The sequence below is a fragment of the Molossus molossus genome, unplaced genomic scaffold (assembly GCF_014108415.1).
Source record: "Molossus molossus isolate mMolMol1 unplaced genomic scaffold, mMolMol1.p scaffold_m16_p_12, whole genome shotgun sequence".
Lineage (NCBI taxonomy): Eukaryota > Metazoa > Chordata > Mammalia > Chiroptera > Molossidae > Molossus > Molossus molossus.
In genome coordinates this window covers 96,275,903-96,293,814 of record NW_023425347.1, presented here as the reverse complement: position 1 = coordinate 96,293,814, position 17,912 = coordinate 96,275,903, and the positions used below count along the sequence as shown (strand labels likewise).

The 17,912-nt window shown below is 39.8% G+C and overlaps 1 protein-coding gene across 2 annotated transcripts in view; it reads left to right on the top strand.

The window, feature by feature from the left end:
• Positions 1-7,695: 7,695 nt before the first annotated feature.
• The window catches only part of PRDM2 (PR/SET domain 2), a 104,196-nt gene continuing 93,979 nt past the window's right edge, over positions 7,696-17,912 (top strand). For both annotated transcript variants that reach the window (XM_036257164.1, XM_036257165.1), the window contains exon 1: positions 7,696-7,776. In XM_036257164.1, coding sequence (XP_036113057.1) covers positions 7,768-7,776 — 9 coding nt within the window. In that variant the 5' untranslated portion in view covers positions 7,696-7,767. The remainder of the gene's footprint in view (positions 7,777-17,912) is intronic.

The following is a 17,912-nucleotide window of genomic DNA, read 5'->3' as shown; positions in this document are numbered from 1 at the left end:
TTTTTTTTTAAAAAAACATCATAGGGAGGAATAGTGTACTGTTAGAGTAATAGTTCTTAATTTCTGTAGAGAAACTAGGTGGTTTTAATTGTGGGTTGAGAGGGAATTATTGTAGGAACCCTCAACAAAACCTGAACTTAGTGATGTAATAAATTACATGTTCACTGCAGTATAATAATGACATAGATGCATACATTTAATCAAAAGAAAAAGGGAGAGCATATATTAATAGCTATCCATAACATCAGCCAGGTAAATGATAAACAATCAGCAGTTGCTATACATATATAGCTAAGCTAGCTCTTTATTAATGGAGGTTTGGAGCAGTATTTTTTTTTTAATCCTCACGTGAGGATATTTTTCCATTTATCCGGAGGGGTGGGGGTGGGGGAGAAAGAGAAAGAAACATTGATGTGAGAGAGACACATCTATTGACTGCCTCCTACACCACCCCGGCCAGGGCCAGGGCCTGAACTGCAACTGAGGTACGTGCCCTTGACCGAAATTGAACCTGAGACTCGTTGGTCCTCGGACCGACACTCAAACTGCTGAGCCAAAGCAGCCAGGGCTGAAGCAGTATTTTTGAAAATTCCCCTTTAGTCTTTTTTCCCCCTTTTCCCTTAAAGCAGATGGGGGGGATACCCCTAGCGTGCCATAATCTAAATTTAGATTCGTGGTGCTTTCCTAACATATCCATGGGTTTCTTATTTAATATTTTATTCTGATATTGTTTAATTACATATTGCAAACAAAAGCTCTAATCAACGTCATTTTCTCATTGGTGCTCTGCGGCTGTAAGGCATTGGCACAGCAGACCCTCTGCTCTTCCTCTCTGTCAAGGTGGAAACTCGTGTCCGAATGGCCCTTCCACCTGGAGGCCAGTGCTAACTCTGCGTCCTTACTTAGGTTTGTGTCAGGACGCTGTGGCTCTGGGGATCAGGGCCCGGGATTTGTCTGAGGTGTGTTGGACCTCACTGAGGAGCCCGATTGATTGAAATGGGAGAATTTACTGGTTTATTTGTGAGCATTCCGTTCTCTGTATCTCACATACTGTTTTAGGTGGGGAAATTCCTCTGTGTGATCTGCTCTGTTAAACCATTGCCTTTTTGCTGTGGGTAGAGACCATGCTGGACGCCAGGTGAGAGACATGCGCAACCAGTTTCCAGTGGTAGGAGTTCACACCCTCAGATCCAGCAGTTTACTGAGCGTTTGCTGTATTCTCAGTCTCTTTCCTTACACACACACACACACACACACACACACACACACAAACACACACAATCTCTGTTTTTAAAATTGTAAAACATACCAGATTTGATTTTTGTTTTAGCTTATTGAATGTGGTAATATAGCCTGCCTTTAAAAGGAAAGTTGGAGGTATTTTTTTTTTCATGTGAAACTAGATGTTTTAGATGATTATCGTGCAATTGTGTTTGTTACTTTAGAAAAGGAAAATGATTTTTCATTTGGCAAATTTCTGGGCAGATTCAATATTTATGAATTACATGCTTTTGCTTAATCCAATGAGTAATTGCTAAATGTTTTCATATTGATATCTAGAATTTAGAGGTTGTAATTTGGTGATTCCATTCTTCTGATAGGAATTACGAGTGGTAGTTTTTTGTAACAGTACATTTGCAAATGAATAAAAATGGCTTTTGAGAAATTGGCATAGTTTAGATTCTTTTTCCTAGACCCCCCCCCCCCCCAATTTTCTAGACTTTTCAGATTATTTTTCTAGAAGTTTCTGGATTGCAAGAATTTTTTGGTCAGAGTAAGTTAAGAACAGTATTAAATACTGTAAATCTACTCCACTAATAAGCTTAATCATCTCTGTGTTTGCCACCATGATATTTATTTAACATGAAAGATCTACTTGATGTAGTTTTAGAATATTTTTCTTTTCTTATGTAGGTCATAAACTTCCCAAGACTCCTTTCACAAAATGGCTTTTTAAAACTTTTTTATTTATTTATCTAGTCATGTTTTCAATGCATTTATGATGTTATCAATTTTGCTATAACCATATTCTCTCATTTATTTTTAATCCTCCCGGAGGATATTTTTCTTTTTATCTTCAGATAGAGTGGGAAGGAGGGAGGGAGAGAGAGAGAGACAAAGAAACATCGACATGAGAGAGACACATCGACTGGTTGCCTCCCGCAGGACCTGACCAGGGCCAGGGCCCAACGGGAACTGAGGTACATGCCTTTGACCAGAATCGAACCTGTGACTCATTGGTCCATGGGCTGATGCTCTAAACACTGAGCCAAACCAGCTAGGGCCATATTCTCTTATTTTTGTTTACTATTTGTTCGTAAGCTATATGTTGCTTCCTGAATCTGAAAATTTAAAGTTTCTTCTGAGTTGATGCTTCAATGTGGGATTCTTTTGTATCTTTAGACAGTAATTAGAAAATAATTAATATTAGTGACCTCTAAGTAAATGTTGCAGACTTACTGAATTATTTACAAATAACCCCAAATTATCTAAGCTGATCCAAAAGAATAATTGTGAAATAATTCCAGTGATTTATAGGTGAATATGCAAATCAAACTAAATAATTATTTTCCTAATTCTCTCCCCTCCTTCCCAGACTTAAACTAATCTTAAATAATCTGTTCCTTTGCCTTTCTTATAGTTTTGCAGTTTTTACACGTTTTCAAAGGGCAGACTGGTTCAGCCTAGTGTGTGTATTAACTGTCATTTTGTGTCTGTCTGTCTTTAATTGGCCTCAGTGCAGAGGGTGGGTGATGGAGATATGGCTGGGGCTGCTGGATCGGGGTGGCCTGCATATCTCTGTTTTCTGGCCTCTGGCCCTCCGTATCAGATGACAGCAGTTTAACAGTAGTTGAGGTTATCTTGACATTTTAAGGGACCAGTATTTGAATGGTCCCTCATTTTATTATTGCTGTATTGATACTGATCATGTATAATCAAAATCATCTTTATGATATTAAGTTAAATATTTGTGAGGATGATTTGTCCTAGAATTTGGAAGCAATATATTAAAGAGCTAAGTACATATGTGTTATTAAAATCTTGGATATATAAAATCCAGGTCAAGCTCTTATTTTTTGGGGAGTGTATGCTTGTTAGTAAAGCATAGTGGTGATAAAAAGTTACATGCTCTGTGTTTGTGTATCTGCCTACTGTTCTTTATGTGATAAATGGCAACAAGGTGGAATGAAAGGGATATGTAGAAATACTCAAAAAGCTTTGGTCAGGTGGAGAAATCCAAAGAAGAAACTAAGGCATAAGCGAAGGTCAGAGAAGTCCTAGGGATCTTAAGATTTTTATTTAGTATTTACCTTTGGAAAAACAGACACTTAATTGTTTACCATTTAAAAAGATTTGATAGAATTGTTAAGTTTTAGTGGTATGTGTGGAAAGATTCCTCTCTCTGCCTTTGCACAGATAGGGTTGATAGTTCAAGTTCTCACATTTGATAAGACTCCGACTCTGAGGTGTCTGTCCTGGTTAAGTGGGTATGCAAGAACAGTGCTGTTGACATCCACACCGAGTGTGGAGTCACGTAGGATGGCCGACACTTGCTGGAGGAATCGCAGGAGGTTACTTCAGTAGCTGCTTTTAGAGTTTTAGAGTCTGCAGTTGGAAGTGCTCAACAGGGACGGTATTTGGGGATGTGTGTTAGGTATTTTTGATTGTCAAAATGTGTTAAGGCATTACTGGCATTGACTGTGGTGCTAAACGGTCTTAAAGGAAAGGGGATAGTCCCCAGAAGAATTGCCCATCCCAAAATGCAGTGGTCCTCAGAGTCTCAATTCTTTTGTTATAACATCCTTGTTTTTAGTACAGATTAATAAAAAATTTAACTTAAAAATGTCATTGGCGAAGTCTGTGTTGGATTTGCAGTGCTTTTGATATTGTACAATTTGACAATATTGCAAGTCAGGAGGGAGAGAGAGAAAAAATGAGGGTCTGACCCTGGCCAGTATGGCTTAGTGGTTAGAGCATCGGCCCACGGACCAAAGGGTCCTGGGTTTGATTTCTGGTCAAGGGCACATACCTGGGTTGTAGGTTTGATCCTTAGCCGTGGTTGGGCTTGTTTGGGAGGCAACCAATCAATGTATCTCTCTCACATCGATGTTTCTCTCCCTCCCTCCCTCCCTCCCTCCCTCCCTCCCTTCAACTCTATTTAAAAAAATCAGTGAAAAAATATCCTCTGGTGAAGATCAACAACAACAACAACAACAACAAATGAGGGTCTGGTTTTTAGCCATTAGGATTAGAAGTGATTGACCGGAGGGTCCAAGCATGCTGCTGGTATGTAGGGAATGCTTAAAAAAAAAGATGTGACGATCTTTCTTTTCTCTGGGAAGAAATGATGAGTGCATTCCTATTTGGATGAAGAGGGAATGGACAGTGTAGAAAGTCAGGAGATTATTAATCAAGTAACAATCTGAATTATATTGTAAATTTAAAAAAATATGTTTTTATTTATTATTTTGGAGAGAGAGAAACGTGGATTGGCTGCCTCCTGCACGCCCCCTGCTGGGAACCAAGCCCACAACCTGGGCATGTGCCCTGACCAGGAATCGAATTGGTGACTTCTTGATGCATGGGTTGATGCTCAACCATTGAACCAAATCAGCCAGTCTGTAAATTTTTTTTAATTAAGAAGAAGTTGAGGTTCATTGAGATAACAAAAGAATAAAATTTTTTAAGTACAGTTGGCTCTCTGTATTTGTGGTTCAACCGAAGATTGAAAATATTCTGGGGGAAAAACATTAGGGTGTTGCTGATGTGTACTATCTATGGAGTTAGGCCAATGAGGTGGCGTCTGTACTGAACATTTACAGACTTTTTCCTTGTCATTATTCTCTAAACAATACACGGCAGCAACTGTTAACCAGCATTTACAGTTATTAGGTATTATGAGTAATCTAGAGATGATTTAAAGTATGTGGGAGGATGTACTTACATGGGTTATATGCAAATGCACCATTATATTTAAGACTCTTGAGCATGGGAGGATTTTGGTATCTGTGGAACAGTGGGGGTGGGTCCTAGACCCCTGAGATCCTGAGGGGCTACTGTACTTCAGTGTTATGTGGTTTCAGATGTCAGGGTATCTCAGTTTGAATTGCACCTGTGAGCTAGCAACTGCAAAAGGGGAGGAAATGGAAAGGAGAAATGTGTTTTTAAAAAAAAGAGGGAAAAACAGATAAACAGAAAAAGGGAGCATCTTAGAAAATGGCTGTTCCATTCTTCGATGTCCTTAGGATAAAAACCCTGGTGTCATCCCTGACTTCCTCGGTGCCATACCCAGCATCTAGTCTGGCATCAAATCTTAGGGCCCTATTTTTCAAACAGATCCAGGATCCAGTCTCTTCTCACATGTTTTTCTACTACCTGGCTCAAGCCACCATCATTACTTGCCTAGATTGGGGCATTCGCCTCCTAAGAGGTTTGCTTGCCTTCACCCACTCCCTTATAGTCTCTTCAGTATTGCTTTGTATTAGTTTCAGGTGTACAGCGTAGTGAGTAGCCAGTCATATACTTTACAAAGTGATCCACCTGATATTTCAGGTACCCACCTTGCACCATAGTTACTACGGTATTATTGACCATGTTCCCTATGCTGTACTTGACATCCCCTTGACTGTGTTGTAACTACCAGTTTGTAGTTCTCACTGTCTTTACATCTAAGTCACGTTAGGTCACTCCTGCCACCTGCCTCCCAGTTGCCTTTCATCTCTGGAAAAGCTATAACCATTCTGGTGGACAGGGCTCACATTGCAAAGCATTGTAGCTCTTTCCAAAGATCTTTCATTAAAACATCTGCATTAAAAAAAAATTTTTTTTTATCCTCACCCGAGGACATTTTTGCATTTATCTTCAGATAGAGCAGGAGGGAGAGAGGGAGGAAGAGAGAGAGAGAGAGAAACATTGATGTGAGAGATACAAGTGGCTGCCACCCACACGACCCCAACTGGGGCCGGGGACAAACTGCAACCGAAGTTACGTACCTTTAGCAGGAACCGAACCTGGGTCTCTCTGGTCCACGGGCTGATGCTCTAACCGCTGAGCGAAACCAGCCAGGGCAAAACATTTGCTTTTTACTACAGGATTTTTGTTGTTGTTGTTCTGTTTCTCAAAGAGAACACCCTGTGGCCAATGTTAGTAAATCCACCTATAAAAACTTAGTGAGGGCAAGTGAAAACCCTGACATTTTGTTCTCTCCTGGGGTTCTGTGGTGTCACACAAGATTTCTACTTGTGGAATCGCCTGTCAGTCAGTAGGCATTTGTGGTAGAGGGGGTCAGGTGTGCACACCTTCCAGGCCACTAATCTCATCACTTTTAGACACCCAGTTATGCATTTGTAACTTGATAATGATCCTCAGTACCATAGAGAAGGATCAGCATATTCAATAGAAGACGTATACTAAAGAAGCACATGGATATGAGAAAGAAGGCTCAGTATTAAATTTGAAAGGAATGGACTTCATGGCTTAACCTCCAGTTACCTGAGATTGTATTCACTGAGTATTTACTTACCACGAGCTTGTGTTGGTTTGGCTAGATTGAGCTCTCTAGCCAGCTGCAAGTTATGGAATATATTCCCTGTGCCAAATACAAATAAAAAGCTAGTTCAGAGGACCAGGCCCTAACTGAAACATAGCGCCTTTGATTGTTAAAGGTGATCAGGTGAGTGTGGTTAACTACTAGCGCAAGCAGAAAACCCCAAACTGTCCTTATTAATGAACTGGGGTAAAATGACACAGTGCTATTCTTCATGACAGTGGGTAGGCAGTGGTTTCTTCTAGTATGAAGAATGGCATTGAGTTGCATGTTCCTTGGTTTGTTAACAATTGGACCATAAAATTCTAAGGTGAGCAGTGTCTTGGGAGCCTAGAAAGGAGAGATTATAAGAAATAGAATTATGGTTAACAGTGTGTGTATGTATACATGCTGAAAATGTAGACTGTTCCAGTGGAAGTGCTCCTTCAAGTGGCGTGGTTTTCATTCATCATTAAAGAGTTCCGTTGTCTCCCAGGATGTATGTTGCAGAGAGGACATTCTTCATAGATTGATATTTAAAAACAAGTATGTCACATGCATTTGTAAATTATTTTGTCTTCTTGTTATTTTATTATATTATGAATATATTGAAGAAAAAATTTAAAGGAATAATTGTAGTTCTTTCCAAATAGCTTTTACTGAAGCATTTGCAATTCACTTACAAGGGTTTTGTTCTGTTTCTCAAAGAGAACTTCCTATGAAAATGTTACTGAATTCACCTTTCTACTCCAGGAACTTGAAAAACAAAATAATGTAAAGGGGTCTGATTGTGTTTGTATTCAACACAGTGTTGATATAAGTAAGAGAAGGACAATTAAATTGCATAATTTATGCAGCAAGGCTTTGTGTTTCTATTAACAAAGCTAACTCATTTCTTCTTAGGAATGATGCAGTTCCAAAGCAAAAATTTGATATCATTCTAATGAGTCTGCTTTCAATTGTAGAGTGCAGTGAAGCCCTGGTAAAGATTAGCAAGAAATCTATTTTATTGTAGCTAATAAATCCAAAGTGAGCTCTCAGCGTAGATTGAAGTTGATCTGGCATGGAATTGCTTTATGAATAGCCCTTTGAGCAAACTCTACATTTCTGTATGTGGTTTTAAATCACTGTAAATTTGTAGGCAGGTACATATTACAATTGTCTGTTTTTCTTTTTAGGGCTCATGTAATCAAAGAAGTTTTTGTTGTGTGTATCTTTTCAGAACACAACAGGAATTGGAAATGAATCAGGTGAGTTTAAATATAAGAATTTATACAAATACATTATTTAGATGTTAGACCAGTTCTTAATTTTTAAAAGATAGTAACACACACATTTATTCCTCCTAGATTTTTCTTTCTGTTCTTAATGCCATTAATGAATTCATTACTTTCATAGTGTGCGTTTGTTCACGGAGTGGGGTGTGCATTTTGCGGGGCATGGGTTGGCATTTCTGCGGAGCCCTGAGTGGAAGACTCATTCATTCTTAGGGACCTTAGTTCAGGCTCTTTTTTTTTTTTTACCTCTCCTGTGCTATACTCTGCTGTTACTTCTTTGTTTTGTTTTAAAGCTTACTAGGCTTTCATTTCTAATTCTTTTTATTTTGTGATTACCCATTGATTGAAAAGAGAGGATTGTAAGTTTTTTTTGTTTTTTTTTTAAGGCCAAAATTAATCAAATGGGAAAGTTGAAGTTGTTCTGTCCTTAAAAAAACCTGTTCATGGAACAGAAACAAGAGGGCAGATATTGAAATGTAAGATGTGCTTCTCCTTACCTGGAGATTAAACAATTCTGCTGTGGACATTTCTGTAGCCTTAAGGGTGTTCTGATAAGTAGAACCAGTTATGTGAATTTAATATATTCTAAAGTAGGATTCTTATTTTCTGATCTTAATATTATTCACTAACAGTTACAGAAATTTATGGGTGTCAGAAATATTCTCTTTTGAAATCTTTATAAACACATTAAAAAAATATGAAGGACAGAACTTAAAAATGTGGAGTCTGTAATTTTTAGTGCTTAGCTTAAAACTACCAGACTGGAAAATATTTTGTATCCTTCATCAACTGGAACTTTGGACACCCTTTTATCATTTACAGGTGCCTCTAACCGAGATCACAAGTCCAATTTTATTAGGTGGCCAAGTTTAATAAATTCAGCCCTGTGTTGCATTGAGAGATGTGAAATGTTTGGAATGGATTCTTTGATTTCTTTTCATTACTTTCTTTATCAAAATATGTTTATTTTAATGCAGAGGACCATACGTCATAAAAACGAATCTGGTGAACACATGGGGCACATGGTTTCTATTACTTTAAAACTTGCAGATTTACTGACATGCTTTTGAAGGCAAATTGTTTTTGAAATGGTAAAATGGGGGAGGAAAAGAGAACAGTGGATTTTCACAGTCATTGCCCATCAAAGTTATGTGCATATATATGCTATAGATTTCATATATTTTCCTATTTTAAGACTGATTCTTAATGTGAACTTTGTCACCCCAGGGTACTTGCTTTCCTAATCGCCCGGGAACTGTTGTTAGAAGAGTCTTGATTTTGGATTAGAATGATCGTGAAAGTTTCCAAAGTGGAATCTAAATACTGACACTGCTTTTGTTGCTTCATTGTTCAGCAGTTATTTCTTTCAGTGGCTACAACTTTAGTCATAGGCTTAGTAATGCTTTAATTCTTACATCTTATTAGTCTAGAAGTATTTTACTTCTAATATTTTATTTCTTTGACACCTCACACTTTCACTTTAATATTTCATTTATATCAAACGAATTTGTTTAAAGAAAGTCCACATGCCATTCAAAAGAGTTGTAACCATTTCTTTTTTTGGCTCTTTTACAATTTCATTTTGCTTTTGACAAGTTTTAATATCAGATCTGCAGAGGACTGCCTTTGATGCCAAATGCCAAATATCAATGGAAAAGGGTCTTCTTATGTTTCTAATGGTTAGCACATTTCTGATGTGGGTATAATTTAAATGGTCTGGTAGTAATGAAAATTTTATTTGTATTATAAAAATTGTCCACTCTTTATGAGTAAATTTTCAGCATCTTTAGTTATATTTTCATTATTTGAGGAATATTAGTTACATGATGTTTAGTCCTGATTATTATGTCACGGCATAAAAATCTATGAGTGTATTTCAACAGTTGTCCTAGTAATTTTTAAAAATTAAGAATTGTTTCAGGACATTTTATGTTTTTTCCTCTTATGTTTATTCTTCTCATTTGCAGCCAGTGAAAATGAGCAATAAATGCTTGAAAACTTCAAAATAACTATACAAAATGCAGATAATTAAAAAAGTTTTAACTTGAGCCAGACTGACTTGTAATTCAAATCTTGATGGTGAGTTTAGTGTTAGATTTTTCTCTCGAGGGACTGATCTGCATTGCTTTGATGAATATTAGCGGTCAGAGCTGTCCCTTGTCATGGGCATGGTCTCTAAGACAATAAAAGAGGATCATTCATTCATATATGCCTGACAGTGAGTCTTGGGGACTAAAGAATCCTAGGAGCGAGCATGCCATATTGTCCGAGGAAACGAGTCCAAAGCCCAAAGCCCCCTGGCAGTTTAAGCACAGACTGACTTGAAGCGGCACTGTGGACTGCTCAGCGGTACTAGTGCATTTTGGTCATTCCTCGTGCAGTCACTTGCCAGGTTTTCCCTTTAACCCCAGCCCTGGGCTCCTGGAGCCCGAGACCCACGCGTTCTTTGTCCATCTTTCTCTTCTGGTGTGTTCTCCACTCAACACTTACCCCTTTCTTACTATCTCTTGTCTTCCCTGTTTAGAACCCAGCCTTTGTTCTTCTAACTGAGCCAGGTCTAGTTGGCAGACAAGAGGAGCAGTCTCTCTACTTCCTTCCCTCGCTGTCCATTTTCTTTTCTCTCCATTTGCAAATCATAGACATCCTTTACACTCCCATCTTAATATTTAACTTTGAGATATGCCACTCTTTTCCTTCTCTGTTTCCTAGATTTATCTGGGAGAATCCAGGATGTTATAGATGTCTCTCTCATTGAATAAAGAGTTTAGAATGCTTTATAGCAGTTCTCACCTCCTTTCCTTCAATGCCCTTTCCCTATAATGTTGATGAGATGCCTTAGGAAGTTAACTCTTGTTTATATCACTTAGCCTATGGTAAAATTGGTTTCATTTTACAACATTTCACTTAAAGTTGCAGAACCTACCAGCGGCATTAAATGAGGACTTACTGTACTTTATGGAACATCCCAGGTGAGCGAAGTTCCATACTGCAACATGTGCATAATAGCTTAAAGTAGATATGTTAACATTTAATGCCATCTTCCTATCTATTGAGTGCTTACGCAGCACACCAGGCTTTTGGTTAAGTATGCACGTACATTTTCTTATTAATTCAGTCTTTGCACCCACCCTATGAAGTATAGATTTTATAACCATTTTATGGATGAAAGACATTAAGACCCAGATAGTTGGCCATGGCTTGCCCATGCTCATTCAAACTGTTAGTCGTAGACCTCTGATTCACACCCAGGCCTGTCAGATTGCAAAGCCTAGGTTCTTGCTGCTGTATCAGTCAGGATAAGCTAGGTTATGCTGTGTTAACAGGCAGCTCCAAAATCTTAGGGGCTTAACACAGCAACCATTTATTTCTTGTTCTCAGTATACAACCATTGTGGATCTGCTATTGTAGTTGCTCAAGAACCAAGGATGATGGAGGCTATGTCTCAACACACGTCACTTCTGTTTACATTTAATTGGTCAGAGTTAGTTATATGGCCACAACTAGCTTAAGACTCAGGTTGGGGGAGCAGTGTAATTCATTGGGTTCCTGGGAGAAGAGAATGGTAATATTTGGGTATAGCCCCAATGATTCTTTTCAGAGTTATCAAGATATAATTTACATATAATATTATGTAGGCTTTAACCATAGTGATTTAATACAATGGCCTTGATTACTAATTTACTGGGTCACACTTAATTTTCTACAAAGAATTTTTGTATAACTCAAGTTGTTACTAATATTTGAAATTTCTAACAGTATAGTTAGTACCTTATGATTGCAGTCTCTCTATATCCTGATCAATAATCTATGGTATTGCCAGTAACCAGTAACAAAGCAACTTAGCAATTTAGCCTTCTAAACTTGTTTTAAATTTTATATAATACAAAGGAAAGTTTTAATCACTTGATGTTGCAGATCTAACCCTGAGAATTGTGATAACCCATTCATAGTTCCATTATCTCAACTGTCTGAATGTTCATTCATCCTGTCACTCATCCTGCATAGACTGCATGCCAGTCTTCTGTGGATTCTGCAGTGAGCCAGATAGGCAAGGGCTCCGCTCTGCAACTTCCACCCTCTCAGAGGGAGACAGTGCAGGAGCAGGAAGATGATTTCAGACAGTGAATGGTGCAGTGAGGACAGTGCAGCAAGGTAATGTGATCAGGGGTGCTGGGTGAAGGCGGGGGGGTCTCTGGGTTACATGGTCAGAGAAGGCTGTTCCCGAAAGGTGATTGACACTAGAATATTGATGAATTAATAGAATTATTGATAATAATAACTGAATAATAGGCCCAAGCAATAACCAAGAACCAGATACATGAGTATCTGGGGAAAGAAAATTCTAGGTACAGGGAACAGATAATGAGCTCAAAGGCTTTGAGGCGGGAATGAGCTTGCTGGTTCAAGGCCCAGAGCAAGCCAGGGCTGGAGCTTGGCAAGCATCTGGGACTCTGGGACAAGATGCAGTTGGTGTCAGAGGCAAAGTCCAGATTTGTAGGTCCTTAAAGGCATGGGAAGAAGATTATGTTTTATTCTAAGTTCAGTGGGAAGCTACTGGACAGTGACATACTTTGTTTTCCATTTTTAGAATATCATGCTCACTGCATGGAGACTGGATTGTAGGGGCAAGAGTGGTAATATGTTTGTTCACTGTTGAGACTAACACTATATTTAAGGACATTTTCTTCACTTGGACAGCTTAGTGGATCTGCCAGCTTTGTGAAGGAGGGTACTTTTTAATGTTTCAGAACTGTTCTGACTGCTTTTCTTTTCCAAAGACAGTGTATAAGATTTTCTTGTTCTATAGCCCCATCTGTTTATTGTTATTTCAATCTTACTCATTCCTTAACCAAATAACAGTTTAATGCTATTTCAGTAAACTGAAACTTGTTTGATCCCTGCCCCCCTCTCCCTATATTGCTTCAAGAATAGCAGTTAGGAGTCTTGATTGCAAGTTTAAAGGAAGAATTGTTTACAGAATTTGACTATTTTAATATTCTTTCATAATTGGATGTCTTTTGCTGGTAACAGAGATTACTATGGTGATTATTAGTCTGTTGTTGCAATAATGTGTATCTTATTTTGAATATACTATGACATGTTCTTAATATTAAGCAGTATTGGTCTCAGGTGTTAGTTTTGATCAAATCGGTATTTAAAAAACTAGGTGCTTTAATTAAATCAATTAAATCTGATGTAATAATTTATGGTCATTGTCTGGGTAGGGTGTGTAAAAAGGGATAGTTACATAAATTTAAATGAAATACCAGAAAAACCTGCTTATTCTTGTGGCTTTCACAGTAAAAACATGAGTACATGTTTTCTATGTTGGGGGTACATGCAGCCTTAGGTAGCAGTAGCCAGTGCCAGTGTGATGCTGTACAGTGGGGGGCATGCAGGAGGCAGCCAGTAGATGTTCTCTCTCATTGATGTTTCTCTCTCTCTCTCTCTCTCTCTCTCTCCCCCCCCCCCTTTCTTTCTCTCTGTTTTAGCATGTACCTCACTCATTCCAGGGCTCTATCTCAGAAGGTGAGAGGGGGTGGAGCAGGCTGGTTCCCAGGAGCAGAAGGTGGGGTGAGTGGTCAGAGGTATAGGGTTAATGCAGGTCATTGCAAGAATGGACTAGAGTAGACTTTACCCAAGGAAAAGGGAAACTGTTGAAACAGGTTTTTGAGTTAAGTAAAAAAAAACCAAAAAGCAATCTTGGTTAAAAATCATTTTTTTATGGCATTGGTAATCTTTTAAAATTTTCTTACAGCTTTAAAGTTTCGTTTTAACATAATTTAAAGAGGAGAGTGTAGGATTTATCTATCTATTTACGTGCAGTAAAAGGTGTGTACTTCATTTGAAGCGTGTGGTCCTGAGTTTTGACACTCATGTAATTACCACCACTATCAGAGTACAGGACATTTCCGTCACCCTGGAAAGTTCCTTTTTGTGGCTCTGAAATTCTCCCCTCAACCTCTGCTCCAGGCGGCCACTGATCAGCTCACTGTCCCTCTGGATTGGCTTCTCCTGTTCTAGAATTTCTCATAAATGGAGTTATAAAATACGTGCTCTTTTGTGTTTGTCTCCTTTTGGTCAGCGTAATGTGTTTGAGATTTATCCAGTTGTTGTGGGTATCAGTAGTTTCTTCCTTTTACAGAAAATAGTTTATGGGCCATCATGTAACCATCTGAATAAATCTGTTCGTACCATATTTCTAAAGATTTGGTGAAATCCTGGGATGTCTTTTTATCTTTAATTGTAGGTAGCTCCTTCACTTTTTTCCTAATTATAAAAATCTAGCCCAGCCGGTGTGGCTCAGTGGTTGAGTGTCGACCCATGCACCAAGAGGTGGCTGGTTCGATTCCCGGTCAGGGCCCAGGTTGTGGGCCAAATCCCCAGTGGGGGGCATGCAGGAGGCAGCCAATAGATGTTCTCTCTCATTGATGTTTCTCTCTCTCTCTGTCTCTCCCTTCCTTTCTCTCTAAAATCAATAAAGAAAAAAAGTAAAATAAAATAAATATATAAAAATCTATAGTGTGTAAAATGAAACCACTGTTGCTATTTTAGCATATTATTAACACTGAATTATATTTTTCTAAGTAATCATAAAGGCAAATTTGAATTTTCAGACTTTTAAAAAAAAGACTTCCAACTAAGGTGGTTTCTGTTATGACTTAAATCTCAATTGATGAGTGTTGAGGAAATAAATGTGTTTAATAATGATGGCACTTAAATTTCATTTTGAACCATATAGTCTAAATAAATTAGCAATTTATGAAGTAAAATCTAGTACAATGTCTTTCGGATGAAAATATTAAAATTATTTTTGAAATTTGAAAAAATTTTAACTTGAATAAAAGCATTTCTCTGTATAACTACAGAAGGCACAGTGGCAAGAAGGCTTGCATTTTATGTTAGTCTGATATTAATGCTTTGGTAGAGAAGAAGGCTTCTAGATTGTTTAGCTTGGGCTCACTTTAAGCTGTCCTGTGAGTCACATTCCACCTTCATTCCTGGCTTTGCCACTCCAGCTGTGTGACCTTGAGCAAATCACTTCTTGGTATTTGCTTTCTTACCTGTTAAATAGGGTTAGTAGTGGTGCCCACCCCATGCGATTGTGGTCAAGAGCAAAGTTAATAAACATAAAGCACTGAGGCTGGTGCCTGGTGTATATGTAGGAAACACTGTGTGTTATTATATCATCTATTATTTTCAGCCAGTAACTAAGTCTTAATTCTGCCTTATAGAAATACCCTCTTATCACTGTCACTTCTTGAGGTCAGACCCCGATATCCCTTGTTTGGGCTGTTACAGAAACTTCCTAATTGATTGCCTCACATTTTCCATGTGCCTTGAGTACTGTACTTATACAACATAAAACTGACCATATAGAAAATCAGAAAAGTGGACAGTCATTATGGGTTGTTTGGAATGTCTTCATGGATGAGCTGGGATTTGAACTTGACCTGGAAGAAGGTAGAGGATAATTGTCCGGCAGAATTGAGGGCCAGAAGGACCAGTGCCCTGGGGTCATTATCAGCTAAAAGCCTGAACTGTGAAGGACCTGGAGGAGTAAGAGACCTAGTTTGCTGAAGGGAGGAGGAGCCAGAGGTTGGTGGCTGTAGGGGCCCGGAGTCGAATCCGGACTAGACTGGAAACCAGAGAACCTCATGACACCTTGTCACTCCCCTGACCCAAACCTTCTAGTGGTGTCCCACCACCCTCCACATGCCATTGGGTCTCTGTTCCCTGGCCTTCAGGGTCCTGGAGGTCCTGTGCTGGCCACCTCTGCTTTCTCCCTGGCTCACTCTGACCTGGCCATAGTGGCTTCTTTCTGTTCCTGAACATGCAAGCCCTTTGTCTCAAGATACTTCCCTGGAATGTCCAGTCCTTAACACATGGCCTTATTCATAAATCAGAAATTTTGAAATGTAGGAATAAACAGTCACACATTCCATTAGCCAGCAGAATGTCATAGTTTCCCTCAAACTCTCCTTTCCACACCTAAAAGTGGAGAAGGCAGATAGCATTTTACTATTATCAAAACCTACTCTGATCGCAGGGACCACCAAAAGGGACTTCCCAGCCGTCCTCGGACTGTAGTGTGAGGCCCCGCCGGTTTAGTGGTTAACTGTGGCCTCTCGAGACTGCCTGGACGTGGTCTCGCCTCCACTGCTTTAATACCATGCCGCCTGGGGAACTACTCGGCAGCTACTCCCTAGCATAGTGCTTGAAAGTCCCGGCCCGAGGCCTGGCCTGCAGGGCCCGAGTCCTCGCTCTGCCCTTGATAACTGCGACTATGGGCGGGTTTTCGTTTTCATCAGTAGAAAGGGGGAGGGTCATAAAGTGACAGCCAGAGTGGTAGCATAGAGATTGGATGAGGGATGCGCGGACAGTGCTCCGAGTAGTGTCCGGAGTATCCCGCACACTCCGCGTGTGAGCCGTGGTGGCTGTCAGGGAAGCACGGGCAGTGGTAGCATCGGCCTTGGCCCAGGGGGAGGAATACACACCCCGCTGGGAAATCCCTCCGCACCCCGCAACACGGGGCAGTCATCCTGGGCCAGAGGAAAGGTATTAGGAGGAAGCAGCACAGGGGTCTTTCCGATGCCCCAGGCAGGGTCAGAACTGGAGAATCCAGGTGTCTGAAGTGTTTTTGGGTTAGGAAGTGGGAGAAGATCGGCTCCTCTGGCCAGTGAGCTTTGTGGAGAGGGGCCCGATCAACTTTACTGTATCTGTGTCTTCACCACTCAGCACAGTGCCAGCCCCAGCGGGCACCCCGCAGAGTTTGTCAGTGACTGAGTGGTGGGCCGAGTGAGGAGAGACACCCTGCCATTTATTGGGGAAGGAGGGGATCTTGACTACATTTGAGATTGAGGTAAGAAGTTGGAGACATCTAATTAATAGTCAATAAGTAACTTACTAAGTTAAATTTAATATGTTAATTAAATTAACTTAAATTTAGTGTGTTAATTAAATTTAATACATACTGTTCCAGATGAGTTCATGGATACATATTTGGAAACTACTTCATTAAGCAGTAGAATAAAGAGTTCTTGTGTTTCCTGTCACATAATAGGGAAGTATGGAAGTCCTTGTAACTTCCTCCATACTTAACCACAGTAGTCAGTGTTGGAATGCCTGAAAATGCAAATATGCCTTTCTCCAGGGACAGCAAGGACTGGGTCCTGGGAGAAGGAGCAGCCAAGCTTCCTTCCCAGAGCTTGCAGTCTGGTCTCTGGTTGGAACTGTCTGTGTAGACCAGCAAACGGTGATATGTTTCTCCTAAGGCATTATCCTGCCTACCTCGCCTTGTCTGCTCTAGACACACTGGTCTCTTCCCTGTCTGTTCGCTGAGCGCACCAAGCCTTTCCCTAACTCAGCAGTGGTCCTTGCTGGTTCCTTTCCCTGGCACGTTTCCCTCATATGGTCACGTGGTTCTTCCTGGCGTAGAGAGGTCTTCCCTGAGCACTCTGTCTAAAGTGGCACCCTGCCCCTCCCCATCACTATGTCTTATGCTTGATTTTTCTTCAGAGCATCAGTACCTACCAGGCACCATATAGCTTTGTTTGCTTTTGTCTGTCTTCCTCACTGGAGTGACACACTGTTAAGGCAAATGTGATGCCTGAAACATAGGAGGGACTTAGAAAGACTTTATTAAATTAATTGAGTAGATATTGTGATTTCCTGTAGACAAAATCAGTCTGGGAAAAGTTCCCAGCATCAACTTGTGATTCCTCAGCGTAAGTACCGAGATGGTGTTATTTAGATTATCTTATATCTATTACTTCAAGATATCTATAAAAAAGAGATTCCAGTTTATGAGTGTGTGAGGGAGGAAAATTTTTTTAAGCATTCTTTTGTTCTAAAGTTTTACCTATAAATTGGTTGCTTGAAATTGAGAGCATATCACATATTCTGAAAAAGGATTCTTGCCTGGCTGGTGTGGCTCAGTGGATTGAGTGTCGTCCCATGGACCGAGAGGTCCGGTTTGATTCCTGGTCGGTGCACATGCCCCGGTTTCGGGCTCAATCCCCAGTAGGGGGCATGTGGGGGCTCTCACATCAATGTTTCTATCTCCCTCTCTCTCTAAAAAAAAAAGATTTTTGTATTGACTCAGAAAA